Source organism: Muntiacus reevesi, chromosome 4 (genome assembly GCF_963930625.1).
Source record: "Muntiacus reevesi chromosome 4, mMunRee1.1, whole genome shotgun sequence".
Taxonomy (NCBI): Eukaryota; Metazoa; Chordata; class Mammalia; order Artiodactyla; family Cervidae; genus Muntiacus; species Muntiacus reevesi.
The window spans coordinates 64,575,355-64,596,712 of NC_089252.1; the positions used below are offsets into that span (position 1 = coordinate 64,575,355).

At 39.9% G+C, this 21,358-nt stretch overlaps 1 protein-coding gene across 6 annotated transcripts in view; it reads left to right on the top strand.

Annotated features, from left to right (window-relative positions):
• Positions 1–21,358, top strand: part of RBMS3 (RNA binding motif single stranded interacting protein 3) — a 773,699-nt gene that overhangs the window by 677,213 nt on the left and 75,128 nt on the right. For all 6 annotated transcript variants that reach the window (XM_065932912.1, XM_065932913.1, XM_065932916.1 and 3 more), the window contains one exon: positions 21,095–21,205. In XM_065932912.1, coding sequence (XP_065788984.1) covers positions 21,095–21,205 — 111 coding nt within the window. The remainder of the gene's footprint in view (positions 1–21,094; positions 21,206–21,358) is intronic.

Genomic DNA, 21,358 nt, shown 5'->3' on the forward strand with positions numbered 1-21,358 from the left:
CCTCCATCGGAGGTTCAGGAGCTTCAAATTATAATTACTGTGTAATTAACTTTTGGAATATTTCCAGTAATCAAGAAAACCTCTATTGCCTGTATCTTGGAAGAATAACAACAGTGAGAAAAATAGATATTCCTTATGCTTTCTTTCCTTGCATAGCACTAAAGATGCTCATTTTCTCTTAAGGCAGTAAACTTATTGGAAAAACCAAATGAGAACCCTTTATCCATTCATGTGTCTATTCATTCATTCAACAGACATTTATCAGATGTCTGCTGTGCTAGACACTTGGAATGCAGAACTGAACCCAAAAGAGATTTCTTCCCTAATAAAATATGCATCCTAGCAGGAAAAAGTTAATTAAGTAACAAAGAATATGCTAAGCAACCTCTTAAATAGTCTTCTCCAACACCACAGTTCAGAAGCAGCAGTTCTTTCAGTGCTCAGCCTTCTTTATGGTTCAACTCTCACATCCATCCATTTTCTGGTAAAATTATCAAAAAGGTATACTTTGTCTTTGGGAATCTCAGCCATTTATTTCAACACCCCCTCACAACCCCACCATAATACCCTTTCCTCAAGACACTTCAATATTCGAAAAGGTCATTCTTTCTCTCTTTCACTTTTTTTACTGAAACAATATTTGTAAAGAACTGACTACGTGCCAGACACTGTTTGCTGTTCGAGGTTCACGTTCACAATGCATGCTGAACAAATGTGGTCCCTGCCTCCATGAAACGCAGGGTGTGTCGGGGAAGAAAGAGTAATCAAATGAGAGTCTTAAAGGGACATTAAAATAAGCCAGCCATAAATTCTCTTAAAGATTTCTGAGATTATGGTTGTGTCTTATCAGTGAGCCCTGACTTACTCTGTGTGTATGTGTCTGTGTGTCTGGTAGAGGCCGGGAGAAGGGTCATAAGAAACAGAACATAGCCTTTCAGGCCAGCTACACATTTAATAGGGTGTCTGTTTAATGGAGTGCATATTCCTCCCCATGCCTCTTCTGAATAGATTGATTTGGTTGTCAGTATCTTAATGTGGATGAGGTTATCAGTAGTCTTGGGCATGTGTGTTTCTTTCTATCACTACATAAATGAAAAGTTTAACTCCTTAGAGAACTCAAGGCATCAGCAAGCATTGGTCCTTGAATTTAGAATTTCCAATCTGTGGAATAATGCCCCCACCTGTCAAGTTTTCATAGAAGCCCTTTGCTCTGTCTTTTTATGAAATTGTTTTATAATATTATATATTATAACAAAATATAAGCCTGAATATTATAGAATGGTGTTTTCATGCATGAGGGAGGTGAGGCTCAGAGAGGTTAATTGACTTTTCTAACGTCATACAAGTTGCTGGCACAGCTGTTTCAATCCAGTTAACATCAATTCTATTTCATTACATCTGGCTTGATTCTTCATTACATTTTTGTATTTCAAGCTATATAATTTAACCCAAAGTAAATCAAGTTGACAGATTAATCAAAAAATTATGATTGGGTCCTTCTCTATGTAGATTTGGAGAAGGCAATGGCACCCCACTCCAGTACTCTTGCCTGGAAAATCCCATGGATAGAGGAGCCTGGTAGGCTGCAGTCCATGGGGTCACATAGAGTCGGACACGACTAAGCGACTTCACTTTCACTTTTCACTTCCATGCATTGGAGAAGGAAATGGCAACCCACTCCAGTGTTCTTGCCTGGAGAATCCCAGGGATGGGGGAGCCTGGTGGGCTGCCGTCTATGGGATCACACAGAGTTGGACACGACTGAAGCAACTTAGCAGCAGCTATATAGATTACAAAATATTAGTTATTATATCCATTAATGCCAAATAGATTAGCATAAGTAAAAAATTTAGACTCTTTTACTTGTCCCATCATTACATTTTAAGAAAAAAAGAATTTAATTTAGTTAAAAACTTTTATTTTGACAGACACCTTTATCCAAATTCATAGTATCATTATGTAGTTCTTTTCTTCTCAGAATTATACAATGCTAGATCATACATCTGAGGTAAGTTTATCTTAATTTTAGTCTGTATAATCATTGGAAATGGCTCATGGGCTGCCGTCTATGGGGTGGCACAGAGTCGGACACGACTGACGTGACTTAGCAGCAGCAGCAGCAGCATATTAATATTATAAATATAGTATATTCCTCAACTTATCAATTTAAATTCATTTCTTGCATTTTAAAAGAGATGAATTAGATAAAACACATAATAGAGAAAATTTTATAAAAGCAAAATACCAACAAAATATATTACCAAGTTTTCTTTAAGCCTCTATTAACTAGATCACAGTCTGAAACTATATACTAAAATTCTTTACAATTTTTCCACCCCTAAGATAGTTTATTACTGAAGCACCATAAGTAACTTGAGAATTGTATAATAATTTTTATTTAATTTTGTTTTGAAGTCTGGATACTTACTTTTTTCAAAACCCCACATATTAATTCAAAAATATCAAAAAGTTCTGAGTGTTAGTGTCCTTTTCATAAAGCAAAAATAGTATATCATTAAACATAAAATCAAAAAAGAAAATCCTTGCTTTTTAGTCTTTTCATATAAGCTCACTTTTTTTTTTTTCTTTTGACCACACTGCATGGCTTATGGGATCTTAGTTCCCTGACCAGGGACCAAACCTATGCCCCCTGCAGTGGAAGCACAGAGTCCTAACCACTGGGCCATCAGGGAAGTCCCTCATATTTTATTTTTTTAATGAGAAAAATAGTTATTAATAAACATGGACTATTTCCTATATTTTTTAACAGTTTTTTCCTAACTCATTTTTAAAATGACTTAGGAGGTTTTGCTAACAACTCTACATTCACATAATGGCTGGAGAAGGCAATGGCACCCCACTCCAGTACTCTTGTCTGGAAAGTCCCATGGATGGAGGAGCCTGGTAGGCTGCAGTCCATGGGGTCACTAAGAGTCAGACACAAATGAGCGACTTCATTTTCACTTTTCACTTTCATGCACTGGAGAAGGAAATGGCAACCCACTCCAGCGTTCTTGCCTGGAGAATCCCAGGGATGGGGGAGCCTGGTGGGCTGCCGTCTATGGGGTTGCACAGAGTCGGACACGACTGAGGCGACTTAGCAGCAGCAGCATGTAATGGCATTGAGAATAATTTGCCAGACACAAACATTTTAAAACTATGGAAGCAAACTCAGGGAGTTTCACTGACATTTTTCTGACTCACTGCAGATTACAGACAAAGATGGGTACCAGCCCACTCCTTCGGGGAGAGAAAATCAGTACTTGTTTTGGAAGAAGATGGCAGTCTCTTCCAGGAAGTCACGAATAGGTACAATAAAGAGCCAGAGGAAGACAAACTCTTCTCAAACAGGGAAAAAAGAAGGAAGGTTCCATGGAGGAGGTGGGAGATGCAGCTCTCACAGTTCATTCATACAAACTATCACAGGAGCATACGATTATATACACCCTCCTACACAAGTATAACACTTGCCAGCAAGCTGATGGCATCAATGATTTCTACAGGTACAAGTTCCACCCTAATTTTTCTCAACTGTTCCCCCTGCATTTTCATTGTAATTCCCTGTCTCTTAGTAATTATGATCACAGTATGCAGGTTTGTGATGTAATTTTACCTTAACACCATGGTTGCCTCCATGGAGCAGGCTTATGGGATCCCTCCCAGAACAGATTCAGGGCCCAGCAATTCCACAGAGCTGCAGGTATTCTAGAAAACTCCACGCAGGTCCAGCCGCACAGGGCCAAGTCGCCGCCTGAGACAGCTGCACGGGCTTCTCTTAAGCTGTGTGGTTCATCAGCTTATCTGAAACTGTATTTATGAGCTTTGTTCTCACATTTTTCACCCTTTGACCTCCTTGAATCTCCTACTCATAGATTCTAAGAAAAAGACCACGGACTAATTTGATTTGATATGATTTTAGACTGTTAGGCCTAGCACACCTCAGAAAGTTTTGTTCTTTCATTATTGACTTAAAAAAAAAAAAAAACCTATATAGAAAATGTCCCACTCTGGAGGTCTGATTCATGAATTAGATCATGCATAGCAGTAATACAAAGCAAGATTTTCATTGATCTGCTAAAAATTAGCCACATAGGTTAAAAATCAAACCAGACCCCCCCCAAAAGTAATATAAGACAACAACAACCAAAAAAAGCGGGTGGGGGGGAGAGATAGAAAGAAGGAAAGAAATTGAACTGTCATTAGCTTTTTGCTGGTAAGATTGGCATCTGAAATGCATCAGTACCTCTCTCACTCTTCTGTGTCTGAGGAGGCGCACTTCTACTTTGGCTTTTGAATTATTATGACATGAGTAAATTAGCAAAAATGATTACTGGTCTTCACAGCTTAGGTGATAAAAGAACGCCAAATTAAGCACTGCATTTTGCTGTTGTTTTCAAAAAGAATGGTGATTTCAAAACAGTTCTCTGTCCTTGTCTGAGATTCTTGCAGACTAGCTTCATCCCCAAAATATCCTTAGTAAAATATTTTACCCATCTGAGTCCACAATAGAGCCATACCACATAGTATACGGTAAAATCATTTCATCTTACCTGGATACATTCTTGGAATACAAGTTTTAACTTTCATCCTTGATTTCCTGAGTCATAAAGTCCCGAAATGAATATTTTGTCAGAGAAATGGTTATTTTAAAAACCACAGAAACTATTATGAACCAATGAACTTGATGATTTTTCATCAAGTTTGAAGTTTATATGTTCTGTAGAAATAATTTTTAAAAATCATTTACTTATAACTAGTCCACTGGATATTGATATTTGTTAGGCCCATCCTATGTGAAAACCATGGAATTATAAGTACATGTATAAAAAATTTTATAAAATGCCCACCATAGTCCGAATAGGTAGCAACACAGAATGCATGGAAGTCGCCACACTTGCTATTTCATTACCATGCAAACACTAAGAAGCTATTAACTGAATGGTTGTTTCTGGGGTGCAGGCAAAATTCTTAGGCGGAATGACCCAATACAGTATACAACATTACCAGTCAATGGACAAGTGGATTGACAACTGACGTTAGTGAGAGGGCTAAGTAAGCTATGATTGACAGCAGAAATGAGCACATCTGTAATTACCACCAGCTCTCCTTCAGAGACGAGCCGTCCATCCCTAGAAACCTCTGCCTATCATGGCATTTTTGAGCCTGATGATTAACATAAACATTGAGCTATTTTTAGACACAACCTACTGTGTGTCCAATCTATAATCCTGTCTTATTCTTCAGAGCTGTTTCCTCCTCACATGCTGTTCTTCAGCCTGGCACTGGGTGATCTCGGGCTGTTTCCTGGGGACCCATGGCCTCCTACTATAAGAAAACCTCCAGGCTTGTTCAACCTGGGTAGCGTCTTAGCTTACAGGGGAGACACATGTCCTGGGCCTCACCTGTGACCCCAGGACTTGGGTGTTAGTAGTCAGTCAGCCAACCTTACAGGCAGAGGGAAGACTGAAATTGACATGGTGTGAAATTGACATGGTATCCCCAGCCATGCTCACCTCTCTGGGAAATTGTGATGTCCTTGATCACTTTGTCTGCATTACCTTTTTGAAACTTGTTTGCCTTATATTTTATTAAAGTTATTTAGCTACGAGACTCTTAAGGTTTTTCAAGGCAAGATATCGTAGTACCTCTGTAAGTATTAGTGGATGAATCACTTAATTAATGTTCTCGTTGCTAAACTCTAAATATCACCAAAATATCTTCCAAAAAAGTTATTAAGGCTCTAACACTGCAGACACTTTGGCATATATAATATAATTTAGGGGGCCCCCCTCAATATCAGGAAGTGATGTGATTCTTACACTGAAAACTTTGCTTCGTTGATTTCAAGCAATCCAAGACAGATGTCTTCTTACGCATATTAATTTTTGTTCCTAAAATATATTCTAATATCAGGGTGTAACTCTGCCACAGAGCAGTTCAAGTTCATTGTGTATTCATTGAAGAAATGTTTTAGTCTTTACACAGTATTTCAAAGACTTGGATGGGTTGGGGTATAAACATGTCCTTGTGGGAACTTTATACAATCAAAGGAAAGGAATGATTGACTGATATGTACCCAGGCTAATTGAAGTGGTTCTGAGTCAACCAGATGTTTTCAGCTGAATCATGGCCGCAGATGCTGTTACTTCATTTTTCCTTAATCTGGGGATTACCCCAATTGGCTCACTGGGTGACATTTGAGTGTTTCCAATAAGTTCGCCTCTCTTTTGTTACATGCCTTGTAAAGAGCTCTTGTCTCAGGCTGGCCTACCTCCTGCCCTGGAAATGTTTTGAAGGAAGTTATCAGGACTCTGTTTTTCCTGCTCTTGGATGTGGTCTTCGGTGAGGTCAGAAGAACGGAATGAGCATTGCCACAGACAACACTGGGGCTATTTCCACAGCTGGCTGCAGAGAGAGGGGGTGGGTGGGCAGACCCTCGCAGATGAGTTTGCATGTGGAGGTGGATGATAGAAAACATCTGTCAGGACGGGAATGAGCAAAACAAGGTCCCTTTGAAGATTGCCTTTGGGTGATGAGGTGGGGGCTCTGCCTCCGTAGTGGGAATGAAGGTTCAAGTTGTTGGTGGGCAGATGGCTTCGGGGCTGCTCCTGCGTGAAATAAAGCAAAAGTATATGTTGAAAACCCCTGAGTAGTCAAATTGCCTGATTTTGCTGAACATTTGTTTCCCCGCCTATTGCCCATCTAACCTACAAGAAAAGGAAAGCGTGCCAGCAGACAAAGGTGGGAGTAAATCTGGGAGGAAAAACTGGTTCTGAATGTTTTCTCTTGAATAAGTTTAATACAATAGTATAATTTTAGCTGGGGGTCAAAAAGAGCATTCTTGCAGTAAGTTTACTTTGATGTATTTGCAGTCCCATGTTATCTTTTATAGAAGTTTCGAAAAGTCATACCAAGATGGTATATCAGCAAGGCCCTAAGATGATAAACATGTCAAAATTTGAATACCAGTTAGTAGATATAAAGTCATATTTGTTTTCCTTCAGGGAACAGTAGAAAGTAATAAAACAAAAAACTTGGTGAACTATTTTTAAAAGAATGATATGAGTTTATTTTCTTACCCCATCTACGGTCATAAATAATTAAGCACAAATAAATTAACATGTTTTTATTTCCTAGACAAAGATGCTACAGAAAGAAAAATCTTGACTATAAATTAGTCTGATAACAAATAAATGCTGACAATTAGCAGATAATGAATTTCTAGAGCACTCGTTACATGACCCAGCAGGGTGCTCCTGCCATTAACCCGCCAAACCACATTGCCCCAAACCTTGCTTCTGCCCCCACTGGACTGCAAAACGGATGCCACAAACCCTGTCCACATCTCATTTGGAATCATCTCCAATATCTAAGTCTTGGGACACAGGCCAAAACTTGAAATACTTTTCTGTAATTGGGCTTGCTCTGTTGTGCCCCCATTATCAGCATGAGAAGAACACATCCCAGCCATCTTGCAGGCTCCAGGGGAATGAGAAACTAGTAGGTCTGACCCAGACCTGGAGCCCTGCATCACGCAGAGCGGCCGGAGCTGTGTCCAGCCAGGTCACGGCCAACCCACGGGGCCTTAGCAATGAATGATATTTTTAAGTCACTGAGTTTTAGAGTGGTTTGTTGTATAGTGCTTTAAAATGGACATGTATTGGCCCTTCTCTGGTCCAGTGGTTAAGAATTCTAATGCATGGGATGCAGGTTCAACCCCTGGTTGGGGAACTAAGATCCCACACATTGTTGGGCAACTAGACCCATGCATCACAACTAGAGAGAAGCCAGCAAGATGCAACCAGGACTCAGCACAATCAAAAAAATAAACATTTTTTAAAGACCTAAGTCCTTCACTAGTGCTTCTGGCTAACTCAAGTCATATATTTACATCTTAGAGTAAGGGAGCCTAGTGGAAAATGTAGGGTTTTTTGTTTTTTTGTGTTTTTTTTTAATCCTAAATTGAAAAGGCAGGATTCACTCTGGGGGAAACTAATATTAATAATATGCTGAGAGAGTAGTAGAAAACAAATGTCTCCAGGGCTTCACTGATAGTCCTGTGGTTAAAATCCCATCTGTCAATGCAAAGGACATGGGTTCAATCCCTGGTCTGGGAATGAAGATCTCGCATGGCTGCAGGGCAGCTCGGCCTGTGAGCAAAAACTCACGAAGCCTGCATGCCCTGGAGCCTGAGCTTCACAGGAGAAGCCGCTGTACCGAGGAGCCTGCGCCCCGCACCTGGAGAGCAGCCCCTGCCCCCGGCAACCGGAGGCAGCCTGACGCAGCAGTGAAGACCCAGCACAGCCCCAAACAAGCAAGTGTAACTAAAGAAAACGTGTCCAGTCACGACTGACTGAGGCCCCACAGGAAGCAGTTGGATTAACTAGTGAGAGATAACAGAGCTTGCAGCAGGGAACAGCAGAGAGGGCCAGGAGGCATTCACGATCTGAGATCTGACAGTGGGGCTGTGATGTGTGATGAGGAGAAGGCAAGGATGGTTTGGCTTTTCCATATTAATCCAAGAGTCCAACAGAGGGGAGAGACCATGCTCTGAGGATAGAAGGAGAAAGAAAATGTTCAAAATGGGATGTGGTAGTTTTTAAGGTGCCTGAGATTCTAGGTTCAATGAGCAGGTGACAGTTTGGGTTAACAGCTCAGGGAAAAATGGCCAAGACAACAAAGAACTTTAAGAGCTTTCATTTTAAAACTACTTTTAGAACTTTTGACTAATCCCATAAGGGCCTAGCAAATAGTAATATTTTTGAATTTTACTTCTAACACCCAATACCTTGTATGTATTTGTGATGTGTACATAGATGCTGACTCTCAATTTTCTCATCCAACACTTGCCTGCAATGGCCATTTCAAAGTCATCAATGGACAAGATATTATTTGCAGAGAAATGGAGGTTTCAGTTTGAGGGTTGCCATGAAAATATGTCATAAGAAAAGAAAGGACATTTTTCTTGGAAATGAGATTTTTATGGAGGAAGTCAGAAACCCTCTGGAGACTATTGAGGAACTGAACTAAATGTTACTGACTGTTTGTGGTTATAACATATTTGCAGGAGGTATATTCACATTGCAAGACTGTTTGAAGCTGCACAATCCTCAAATAGGAGCCAAAAAGGGAATTAACAAAACAGTGAAGAAACAGAGGAAGAATCTCTTTATAAGCAATGCGACAGAATAATTACTCAACTAGAGCCATGGCGGGTATAAAAAATAGAACAAGTCTCTCACACTTGACCCTGAATATGACTTACCTGGAAACCTTATTGAACTGCAGATTCTGATTCAGTGGGACTGGGGCTGGACCAGACATGCTACATTAAGATTCCAGATGATGCTTTTATCCAGACCACACTATGAAGAATAAGATCCCAGAGAAGTTAAGACAATTTTATTAAATAAAGAAAAAAGCCACATTTACTGCTGTAGTACTCCTGTCTAGGGGAAATGGCAATAAAATGTAAGTATAATTAAACTTCTAACAGAAATCCTGCAAATAAAATAGAACACTGAAGAATAGAAACATAAAGTTGGTTTTCATCTCATCTACTGGACAACTTGATGTACATTAATTAGCATCACATACACCTCAGAATATATCTTGGCTGGATGCTAACATGTAACTTTTTGTTTTTTAACTTAGGATATGGCCATTCCACCAGGATGTATTTTATATCAGTATTGGGTTACAAAACAGTTCATCAGTAGGGTATATGCAGAGTTCGAGACATGTTAGTGATAACAGTACTGATAGAAAGCGAATTCATTTTCAAGTAGGGTCATGGCTTCATACCTGTATCTTAGGTCTCGTTGAGTTGGCATCTTTAACCAGGCAAATTCCTAGAGAAGTCTTAAAGGAGAAAACACATAGCTCAGAAATATCCTCCGAGGAACCACAAGATAAAGTACATTTTGTAACAAATTGCAGAACAAGGAATATCAGGCTATCTAAGTAACAGCCAGAATCAAGGGGCCTTGTGATATATTTCAGTAATTTATGCTACAAACATTGGCCATGAGTAGGGTAACAGACAGCTTTGCTTCTTGATCACCCCTACGGTTTAAGAAATGATTTCCCAGGTCCCCTCACCAATAGGCTCCTGCAAGGCCTTAGAAATGATTTGCAAGCAGGGTTTTTCAGCATACTTGTCAGCAAAGAGAAGATTTTAATGAGAAGTTTTATGACAGCTCACAATCCGGAGCGCTAGTTAAAGTAAGACAAACATTTTACCAGACAAAAGATGCTGCCCATAAATATTCAGACTGCCTCTGGGAATTCTACTTGCCTTATCATTCGGAAGAAGACTGGCCCAGAATCCTGCTTCTGATATGCTATTTTAAACTTTCTGTACGTTGAAAATCTACTTGGAGGTATACAAAGTGATGGCTGTATGAGTGAATAATGTATTTCTTCTCCTTCACATAGCAAACTTTGACAAGAATCTTAGGCAGATAAATGGATATTAAAACAGTGTGTGTCATGGGAAAGCCCTCATTTAAAAAAAAAAACATATACTGTGATATATAAAGGAAATTTTGCAGCATTTGATTGGGTCCTTTGTAGTTCTTTCATAAAATGGGAATTGTGCATTGGATCCAACTTGAGAGTTTCTTGGGTAGGGTGAGGCCCTTAGAATTACAAACCCAGAAATTCTCTTGGTACATGGCAGCATTGTCCAGCTGACAGTGGTCAGACATGGGCAATTGTTAAAGCAGAGCAATTGAATGACTGGATATTTAAGACCATCCTGCTGTTCAATCAAGACAGGGCTTTTGTGATTTCAACTGAATCCCCTTGTCCAGTTAGAATGCAGAGTTGCTGTAACATTTTTAAAGTCCTGGCAGCCCTGGCAGATATGTAAGTGACCTTCGCGCAGTTACCGTTCTGATCCATTTCATGACAGACACTGTGCTAGACTCTGAAACCTCTAGAAAATAGCAAAGTATCATGAATTGCACAATGAACTTAGAATTCAGGGGAATAATAAGTATAATCCCAATCAGGTGTTCGCCAAAAGCTAGGAGACAAGAGAGGAGCAAGTCATCAACAGCCTGGGTCAGACACAGGAGGTTTTCCGTAAAATGCAGCATTTGAGAACATCTCCAGTGTAACATTAGAGAATGTTAATGTACACGTGCAGACCTGCTGTAGACGCCCAGGCAAAGACACCAAGAAATGGACAGCAAGATGGATCAGAGAAAGCTGAGGAAGGAATTCAGCGCGATGGAGAAGAGGCTTCATGCAGATGGTCTTAGGGAGTTAGACTGGAAATGCAAATTGAAAACCATGGGCTCTTAGTAGAGCACGTGTACCATGCTCACAGGGCCATCTTGGATCAATCTGCAGGGGGCCTTCTTTTGGAGATAAAATGTGGAAATGAGAAGGAAGGCACAACCTCAGGGGTGACCATCCTGCTCATTCAGTATGGATGAGACAAGCTGGAATGGAAACTATTTGATCTTATCATTGCATCATTCTCTCCCTCTTCTGTAGCCACCCTGGTAGCTCAGAGGTGAAGAATCCACCTGCAATGCAGGAGATATGGTTTGATCCCTGGGTCAGGAAGACTCCTGGAGGAGCGCACGAGGGTATGGCTACCCACTCCAGTATTCTTGTCTGGAAAATCCCAGGGACAGAGAAGCCTGACAGGCTACAGCGGATGGGGTCACAAAGAGTCAGACACGACTTAGTGGCCACACAACAACAATCTACGCTTATACTCCTCCGACATAACCTACAGCAGCCATGGCCTATCAGTGCCGGAGTCCTAGACAGGTGACATTTCTGCTCTAAGACAAGATTTTTCAAGATGCTGACTCATCTTGAAACATGCACTCTAGGCGGCATACTTTGGTAGAAAAGATTGAGTCTCCTTGTTATCTTCTCTTGAAACAAAAATGAAAGGAAATTGGCTCTGCTCATCTTGAAAGTGATATGTGTATTTGAGTTTTTGTTCTTTAAGGTGGGAAGATGGTTGGGAGCTGTTCACTATATCGATAATATAATTTCCTGTTATGTAATATATATAATAAGTAGATATCAGGAGTTTTGTTACTTTATAGGGAAGATGGTGAAATATAATGTGATTAACCCATTCACTAGATAAGTGCCATAGCTTAGTGGTCCTTATTTTTATATTTCTCAAATCTCTTTTTGTTTAATTTATTTCTTAATACTTTGGAGCCTTTTGCATAATTTCGCTGCTCATGTATCTTCTTTCTTTATTGAAGTATAGTTGATCGACAATGTTGTGTTAATTTCTGCTATAGAACAAAGTAATTCAGTTACACACATAAATATTTTTTAAATAGTCTTTTACATTATGGTTTATCATAGGATACAGAATATGGTTCTCTGTGCTATGCAGTGGGACCTTGTTGTTTATCCATTCCATGTACATATCCAGCTTATAAATCTCTTAAAACTGATTTTGGAACTATACAGTAGACCTGGGTACTGGAAGGTGTGTACACAGGGGCCCTGCAAATGAAGATGAAGGCCTTAGGTTGTCCAAGTTCTCCCACACAGATACAGATTATGCAATTCCTTCCCATCATCTACCCGACACCACATGGGATTTTATGGTGCTTATGTTTGTGTGGTGGATCCCCTCACTGAGAACTAAACATTGATCTCATGGTTGGAATGGGATGTGATGGACACAGATTCACACTCAAGCTGCAGAAGCTTAAAACCCTCCGAGAAGGTTCTAGGATCCTTCTGTGTACACTTAATATTTCCACTGGCCCAGCAACTATAATCTCTCTAAGTAGAAATATGAAAAGAATGTAGTAGCCCACCTGCATGACAAAATTCCTTTTATAGTTTTAACCAGGTGTAGGAGTTTAGTGATAAAAGAATGGATTGTTCTACTAACATTCAGTCAACAAAACCATTTGACCCTTGGACCCCAAGGGCTTCAGAATGTCAACTCTCCCTCAATACTGTGATGTATTTAAAAGCCATTGTGCTTGCTCAGAATTCTAAAGAAGTTTGTTAAAAACATCAAATACCTGCTAAACAGATTTATTTAGTTTTAAAAACAGCACTCTGAAGGACTCAAAAAAGCATGGCTGAGAATACTATTATACTATATACCTGCTTTGGTAAGAAATATTTCTATGTGACATATTTATTTTAAATTCTCATTCAAAATGACACTATTGTATAGTCACTTAACCAATAACTGTTCCCTGTTGAATAGTCACAGTGTATAATTAGGATCTTTTAAAGGGGCCTCCATGATTAGAATGAAATTGGCTTTAGTGACTTTCTTGGAGTATAATTGCTTCACAGTGCTATGTTAATTTATGCTGTATAACAGAGTTAGTCAGCCACGTGTGTACATACATCCCCTCCCTCCTAAGCCTCCTCCCACCGTGACCACCCTCGAGGCCATCACAGAGCCCCGAGCCAAGCCCCTGTGCCAGGCAGCGGCTTCCCACTGGCTTCTACTGGTGCACGTGGTGGTGGCTACACGCCAGTGCTGCCCTGTCCGTCTGTCCCCCGTGTCCACACGTCCATCCTCCACATCTGCACCTCTCATCTGGCCTTCCAATAGGCTCGTCAGCACCATTTTTCTAGAGTCCATATATATGTGTTAATATACAGTATTCGTTTTTCTCTCTCTGACTTACTTCACTCTGTATGACAGGCTCTACGTTCCTCCACATCACTACAACTCACTCCATTTAGTTCTTTTTCATGGCTGAGTAGGGAGGCCTGGCGCGATTCATGGGGTCGCAAAGAGTCGGACACGACTGGGCGACTGAACTGAACTGAATATTCTATTGTGTTAATATGTATGTACCACTACTTCCTCATCCATTCATCTGTTGATGGACATCCAGGTTGCTTTCACGTCCCAGCTATTGTAAATAGTGCCACAATGAACACTGAAGTACATGTGTCTTTGTGACTTTTAATATTGCATATTTTAATAAAACATTTCCAATTAATGCAACCTAATCAAAAAATAACATGAAATTAATATTTATAAGGCTGCGAGAAACAAAAAAACCCTGTATTTTTATAGTTAATAGACATACTTTCTTTAGATAAACAATGTACAAAACTCTTCTAAATTTACTTCATAACAATGGAAATCACTCTACTTCTAAACATGATACCCCAAGCCCACAAGTATACAATCTTAGGTAGCAGTCCAAATGTGCCAATGAAATCTAATTTCTCTAAACTTAGAAAAGAGCAACCTAGCTCTAATTAGCTGTGTTTCAAAAGTGAATAGGAATATAAATTTAAACTAAAAAAAAATAACCATATAGACACGATAAAGTTGCATAATATAAAGTCAAATGATAATTCTGCTCCCTTTTATTGATAAAGCATAGAATTTGGGCAATTGATTTAAATGTCAATTTAGGATTAGGGTTAGGTTTTAAGAAACTGGTTTATGTCATAAATAAAATCTCAGTGTACAATCTAGGAGTTGCTGTTAATCTCCGTGTGTAGTCTAAGAGCTGCTGTCAGCTGTAGGGGCAGTGAGTAGATATATGTTTTATGCCATTTTCTGACTACTGCAGTTTGAAGTCTTTTTCATTTTGTGTAAATAGAGCTTATGAATATACATTTGTGTACCAGGATGTCCGAACCCTAACGCTAATGTTTTTGCCTGGATAATTCACTGTTGGGGCAAACTGCCCCGTTTGCCATAGGGTATTCAGCAACATCCATGACCTGTACATGCAAGGTGTCAGTGGCCCCCAGTCTGACAACTAAAAATGTCTCCAGTCATTACCAAATGTCCCTCCTAGCCACTGCAGAATAGCCCCTTGGTGAGGACCACTGGTACATTTGAATACACAGATACTTTTTATTTTAATAATTTTCATAAATATGCTATGGTGACTTTAGTAGAACTTTTGACTTCAAGTGAATTTCAGATCTCATCTCTAAGGATGTAGTGGCTGAATATACTAATAAATGTACAGATACATGAGCAAATCCATGGTTTTGAAACTGAACCGCACCTTGTGAGAACAAGATTTTTCATAATCATTTTGAGTGTTAATCTCAAAGTAGCATTTCTAAGTAACTTTTAATTGGAATTTTGCTCTTTCCTCATTTTCCAGCTAGTATTTATGAAGCATATATGGCATTCCTCATCTACACAGCACCACGATGCTGTAAATGGACAGTTTGAACAAGCAGATGTGATTTCAGTCTTTCAGAATGAACAATCTAGGTTCTAAAAATTGGTCAATGTTTTTGCCATACATATGGCAAAATGTTATACTACACTACAATATTGTAAAGTAATTAGCCTCCAACTAATGAAAATAAATGAAAAAAAAAATTGGTCAATGGTAGCCATTTTAAACTGTACAGAACAGTTTGTGGTGCCAGTATATATAATTAATTCCCAAACACTGTTTGAGTATCTACTGCCCAGAAAGTGTGTATCAGCATAACCCTCACCCTCTTGGAAAGTATATTGAAAGAAGCAAGTGGAGAATAACAAAGGGAAGGAAGGGGACTTCCCTGGTGGCCCAGTGGTTAAGAATCCACCTTCAGTGTGGGGAGCTGCGGGGGTTTGATCTCCAGTCTGGGAGACGAAGATCCCACTTGCTATGGGGCAGTCAGGCCCATGTGCACAACTACTGAGCCCACGCACTTGAAATAGAGACCACGAGCCACCACTAAGACTGATGCAGGCAAAAATTAAATAAATATTTTTAAAATGAAGGGAAGGAAGGATAAGGGCTAACATGGGTTCCTCGGGGTAGCCTGGCTTCCACATTCTCCCAAATCTCTAGCAATTTTTGGAGATTATTCCAAAATACTTCAGGTAAAAGTCAATATCTACCAGCTTTGCCACAGTTTTCTAGGTTTCACACAGACACACACACACACGCACACACTGCCCTCTCCAAGTTGGAAATTCATCAACGTATTTGAGGATGATTCCGAGGATGGGGAAATCTTTCCCAATCCTCTTTTTCTCGCTCCCCAAGGCACCTTCTTAAACCCCATCAAGCACTCCTGCAGACAAAACAAAACTCACAGCAAAATCAACAAATGAAAAGGTGAGACATCTCTACATATGTGACGTGGGGTGTCACACACTCATCGCAGGGCAATACATTTGGATAGCTGCTTCCCAAGTTAAGTGAAATGCCTTTACGCCATTTTTGTTATGAAAGCGTCATTGCTACTAGAATGGTATGTGTAAGCATATGTCATTTTCTGTACTTCAGTCATGTCTGATTCTCTGTGACCCCATGGACTGTAGCCCGCCAGGCTCCTCTGTCCATGGGGGTTCTCCAGGCAAGAACACTGGAGTGGGCTGCCATTATCTCCTCCAGGCGATCTTCCCAACCCAGGGATCAAACCCTGGTCTCCCGCTTTCAGGCTGATTCTTTATCATCTGAGCCACCTGGGAAGCCACTTCACAGGGGCTAAAAAAGGAGTCTGGTGTACACAAACCCCGCTAGATATTTATTCTAGAAATGTTAAACACTGAGAGGCAGAAAGCACGCAGATGAGAAAGAAGACAAATCACTTTAAATTATGTTTTTTAAAATTGTGTTGAATGATTACTACTAACAAGTCCTATGGTTTGGCTTAAGTGACCATAGGAAAAGATCACAATACAGGCTGTAAACATTGTTTTTTGAAGGAACATAAAGATCTTTTTCATATTATTTTCCATTATGATTCAGCATGGGATATTGAATGTAATTCCCTGTGCTATACGGTAGGACCTTTTTGTTATCCATCCTATATACACCGGTTTGGACTGCAAACATTCTGACCTGAGACACCTAGGTTGGACAAGAGGGAAAAGAAAGTGATATTTATTTTCCTTTTTTTTCACTTATGTTAACAAATACTTTTTCTATCTTTTATTTTTACATTTCTGTGATTTCAAATTCAAGGCTCCCTAAGATTCCCAACAGAAAGGATTCTTAAATGTGCCCCAACACAAGACAAACTGATCAAAGAGAAGCATGTCAGGTCATCAGACTGAGGCCTGAATTATTCAGATAATCGCCCCATTTCAGCTCATCAAAAATGCTGGCTTGACCTCTTTGCATTTTTAAACAGGATGTAATCTAATTATTACACAAAGGCTCATGCCCTATCACAGGACTGGTTTAAAACAAATAATTGAGAAACAGCATAAATAAGACCCAAGTGTTTGTAACACTGGCTTATATAATAGCAGTTAATAGAGCGCACTTCTCAAATATCAGGGGGCATCAGAACCATTTGGAGAGTTTTTTAAAACACTGATTTCAATGCCTGAAGCCTAGAGATTCTAATTTAAATTCTTAATCATACTTGAAGTGGCATTGGCCCAGAATATTGGCAATCACAGGAACATTCATCCACGTAATTCTCATTGTAGGCCATATCTTGGCATTAATGTGGGATTTAAACCACCTACGTGTGTTCTTGACGAGAAAGAGCCTTGCTGGTGTTCTTCCCAATTCACCAATGATCCTGTATTTCCATTGGAAAATTAAAACATTGTTGAACTCTCCTAGACTTAAAATTTCTTTCAAACATTGGCAGGAGGTTAACACCACAGATGCTTTCCTGGCCTCAGGTCAGATATGCTTACTCCACATCAATGATCTTTGGAAACTTTATCCAAATTCCTGTTGAAATTGTTTATTTCAGAATTAGTGCAACCAGCTCCACCCTACATCTCTTTAGTGTGAGCCGCTCCATTTTGCAGAGGAGGCGGCTAAAACAGACCAGACATTCCCGTCAGCTGTCTGGTCATTGTGCTTTTTAGGGGAATTGCAGCATGTTACAGTATTTTTCTTTGCAGCTTAAACATTGAGCAAACCCAGACATCAGAAATGCTAAAATGAAAATTATGTTTCCTTTCGCTTTGCATTTCCCAGGCAAACTCATTCAGACAGCATATTCTATACATTTGAATAAACGAAATTACCTTTAATGTGTTTGCAACATCTGTCACAAAACACTCTTCAATCTATGGCTTAAATGCATCCATAGGAAGGGATTTGACAGTATATTTAATGAGGCACGATTATAGTTCTGCCTTAACAACCATAGATTTTTCTTTTCCTTTTTTGTTATTTTTCCCCCCCATTCTTTTGTATCTTACATAATACAGAAGAGATTCTATAGTTGAACTGTAGTTGATGAACACAGTGGCTGACAAACCCCACTCTTTGTTATAGATAACCAATACTTCCTACTCCCTAAGTTGTCTATCCCCAGTAAAGTTACTGTCAAAACAGTGTGTTTCCCCGAGGGCTTCCTGTCTGCTATTTCCAGCTTACTCACTGCTTGTAAATATCTTCCCACCCTTGAGACTCTTCAGAAATGTATGAAATTAATCATTTGTGGGAATCCTGAATTTCTTGAACATTTTTACTAAATCGGAACAAGGCTGTGAGCCCTAAATACCACACCCCCCTCCAAGAAGCCTTAGCTTCTCATTCATTTTATTCGCAGTAACTGGTCTGGTTAGGATTGTTCCCCTCACATTGTCTTCCACTGTGTGCCGAGTACGGTTATTTCCAATTCTAAATGATGACACATCCCTCCCCAGCCTTCCCTTTGATTGTCAGATTTCTGGTTTATACACAGAAGCAGCAGTGACATCCGTAATCAAATGAGTCCCCGAACACTCTCCCTGAAAAGATTCTCTAAAGGGACCAGATAGTTCTTCCAAAATTAATCCCAAATGGAGGCAGTCAATCCTGCACAGATTTTGATTTACCTGTCACAGGCTCACCTTATCTCATTTACGTATTGCCACCACCAAAAAGACACAAGACTACCTCTCATGCCACTGGGGAGTGAGGTCACCCCTAGGGCGCTGGGAAGAAGCTATCCTGGCCAAACATAATTTGGCCCTTATCTCTGACTTACGATGAACAATTCTTTATGTGACTAAAGCAAGCCGATTAGAATCGTGGCGTTTCCAAACTGACACAGGTCAGCTGTGTGTCAGAACCTCAAGCGGAAATATTCTAGGACAAGAGTCTGGGTCTCAAGTTCAAGAAGAGTACTGAAGTCTTGCGCCTGCTAAGGATTATAATGTTGTGAAAGTGCCACTTTTTGGTTGGAAAAAACACTTTAGGACTTATCTTAACTCTGAAATTATTCTATAGTTTATCTCTAAGTGATTTAAGAACATCTTAGTTCTTCTTGAAGTATTTACTGATGAACAGTGAAAGTGTTGCTTACTCAGTTGTGTCCAACTCTTTATTACCCTGAGGACTGTAGCCCGCCAGGCTCCTCTGTCCATGAGACTGTCCAGGTAAGAATACTGGAGTGGGCTGCCATTCCCTTCTCCAGGGGATCTTCCCAACCCAGGATTGAACCTGGTTCTCCTGCGTTGCAGGCTGATTCTTTCTTTACCATCTGAGCTACCAGGGAAGCCTGTTTACTGATAGTTTGGTACAATAAATACCTGAAATAAAGGCCAGTATGTTATTTATAAGGAAAAAATGAAGATGCTTTTGTTAAATTCAGGCAGTAGGAACAACAAGTGATGTGTCTGTGAATTACAATTAAGTAGGTGTCTGTTTACAAGCAACAGATTAGAAAATAACATATTTGTTTTGATTGATTCTAGGTCAAAAGTCCAAATGTTTTTGAGAACAAACCTAGCTCTGTATATCGATCATTTAAAAATATATGGTTCAATTTCTGTTTTCCTTCTCTAGTGAGGAGGAGGAGCCCATGTGAAGGTTGAGTGACAGTCTGATCCTTTACCAGCCACAGTCAGGGAGCTAGATTTGAATAATATTGTGAGAAACTGATTATTCTGAGCCAAGGCATTTTAGGACATGTTTGCTTGTGGGCAATTACTTTAGGTACTGAGATCCTGTCATCCACATGAACCTGTCTGTCCTATTTTTATTTCTTCAAAATTTTTACTTATAGAGGAAAAAGTCACATAGTGAGAAAAATCAAGTTTACAGAAAAAATGACATTCAGATTCATAATCATTTTACTACTCAGCTCAGTTCAGTTCAGTCGCTCAGTCGTGTCCGACTCACTGGATGTTTAAATGAGCTATTTTAGCATGAGCTTCTGCCTTTATTCTCACCTTTAAAATAAAGCATTGGAATTAGATAATCTCAAAAATTCCATCCAACCCCAACTTTTCAATTTCTTTTTAAAAAGATCGTTCCATTCTCTGTGTGTGTTAGTTGCTCAATCATGTCTGACTCTTTGCAGCCCCATGGACTGTAGCCCGCCAGGTTCCTCCATCCATGGGATTCTCCAGGCAAGATTACTGCAGTGGGTTGCTATTCCCTTCTCCAGGGGATCTTCCCAACCCAGAGATCAAACCTGGGTCTCCTACATTTCAGGCAGATTCTTTACTGTCTGAGCCGCCAGGGAAGCCTAAGTTAGTCAATTAAGGCAGAAGAGAAGGAGAGAGGAAAATAAGAGAAGGCAGTATGGCCTGGCTCTGCGCTTCACAGGCCATGTGACACTTTATGTATGGACAGAAGTTTTCTAAAACATCTATTACTTCTCGCATTGCCGACAGTTATGATAAATCAAAAAGCACATTCTAGATGTAGGCCCTTCCTAACACCTGATGAAACACTTGATATTTTTACATTTTAAAAAACTTCAGCTGCGTTGCATTTGGCCAGCATTGAAGAGAATTCTGTGTCTTCTGTCTTGTGTCAAAAGCACAGATAGAGAAACCAAAGTAGGTCAAAAGATGAGGAAAAAATATGGGAGACAGTAACTTTGATTTTTATAACATTACATTGACTTGAATATGTCCTTTAAAGATATCTGGTTAGGAAGCCCGTGTGGACCGGCATTATTCCCCTGCTGGAAGGTTATATTGATGTGAACAAGAATCCTCTATATAAATCATGGGTAAATGATAGAAGCTAAAAGTCTTGCTCAGTATCAAGAGAAATATTTATATTCTTATATATTTAGAGAAGCACAGGATGACATGGATGGATGTAAAAATCATACGGGGTTCAGTGTAGCCTTTTCAGTAAGAAGCATGTATGATGTTAATGCAGTTTACTACACTTATTTTTTTAAATTTCCCTCGTTATGAGACATGTTTTCAGATGGACGTTGTGTGTGCTTGTAGGGTGCTGTGATCACGCCAGCGATGGATCATCCGATGTCAATGCAGCCAGCAAACATGATGGGCCCCCTGACACAACAGATGAACCACCTTTCGTTGGGTACCACAGGAACGGTGAGTTGCAGAGTTTGTTTCCTTGGATTTCATCAGTAAGAGGCAACACTTTCTGTTCTTACCGGCAACATCAGCAGAGTGGATTCTGCACCCCTGACGAACCTGCCTTTTAGGTCCCAGTATGAATACGCCGCACTCTGCATGCGCAGTTCT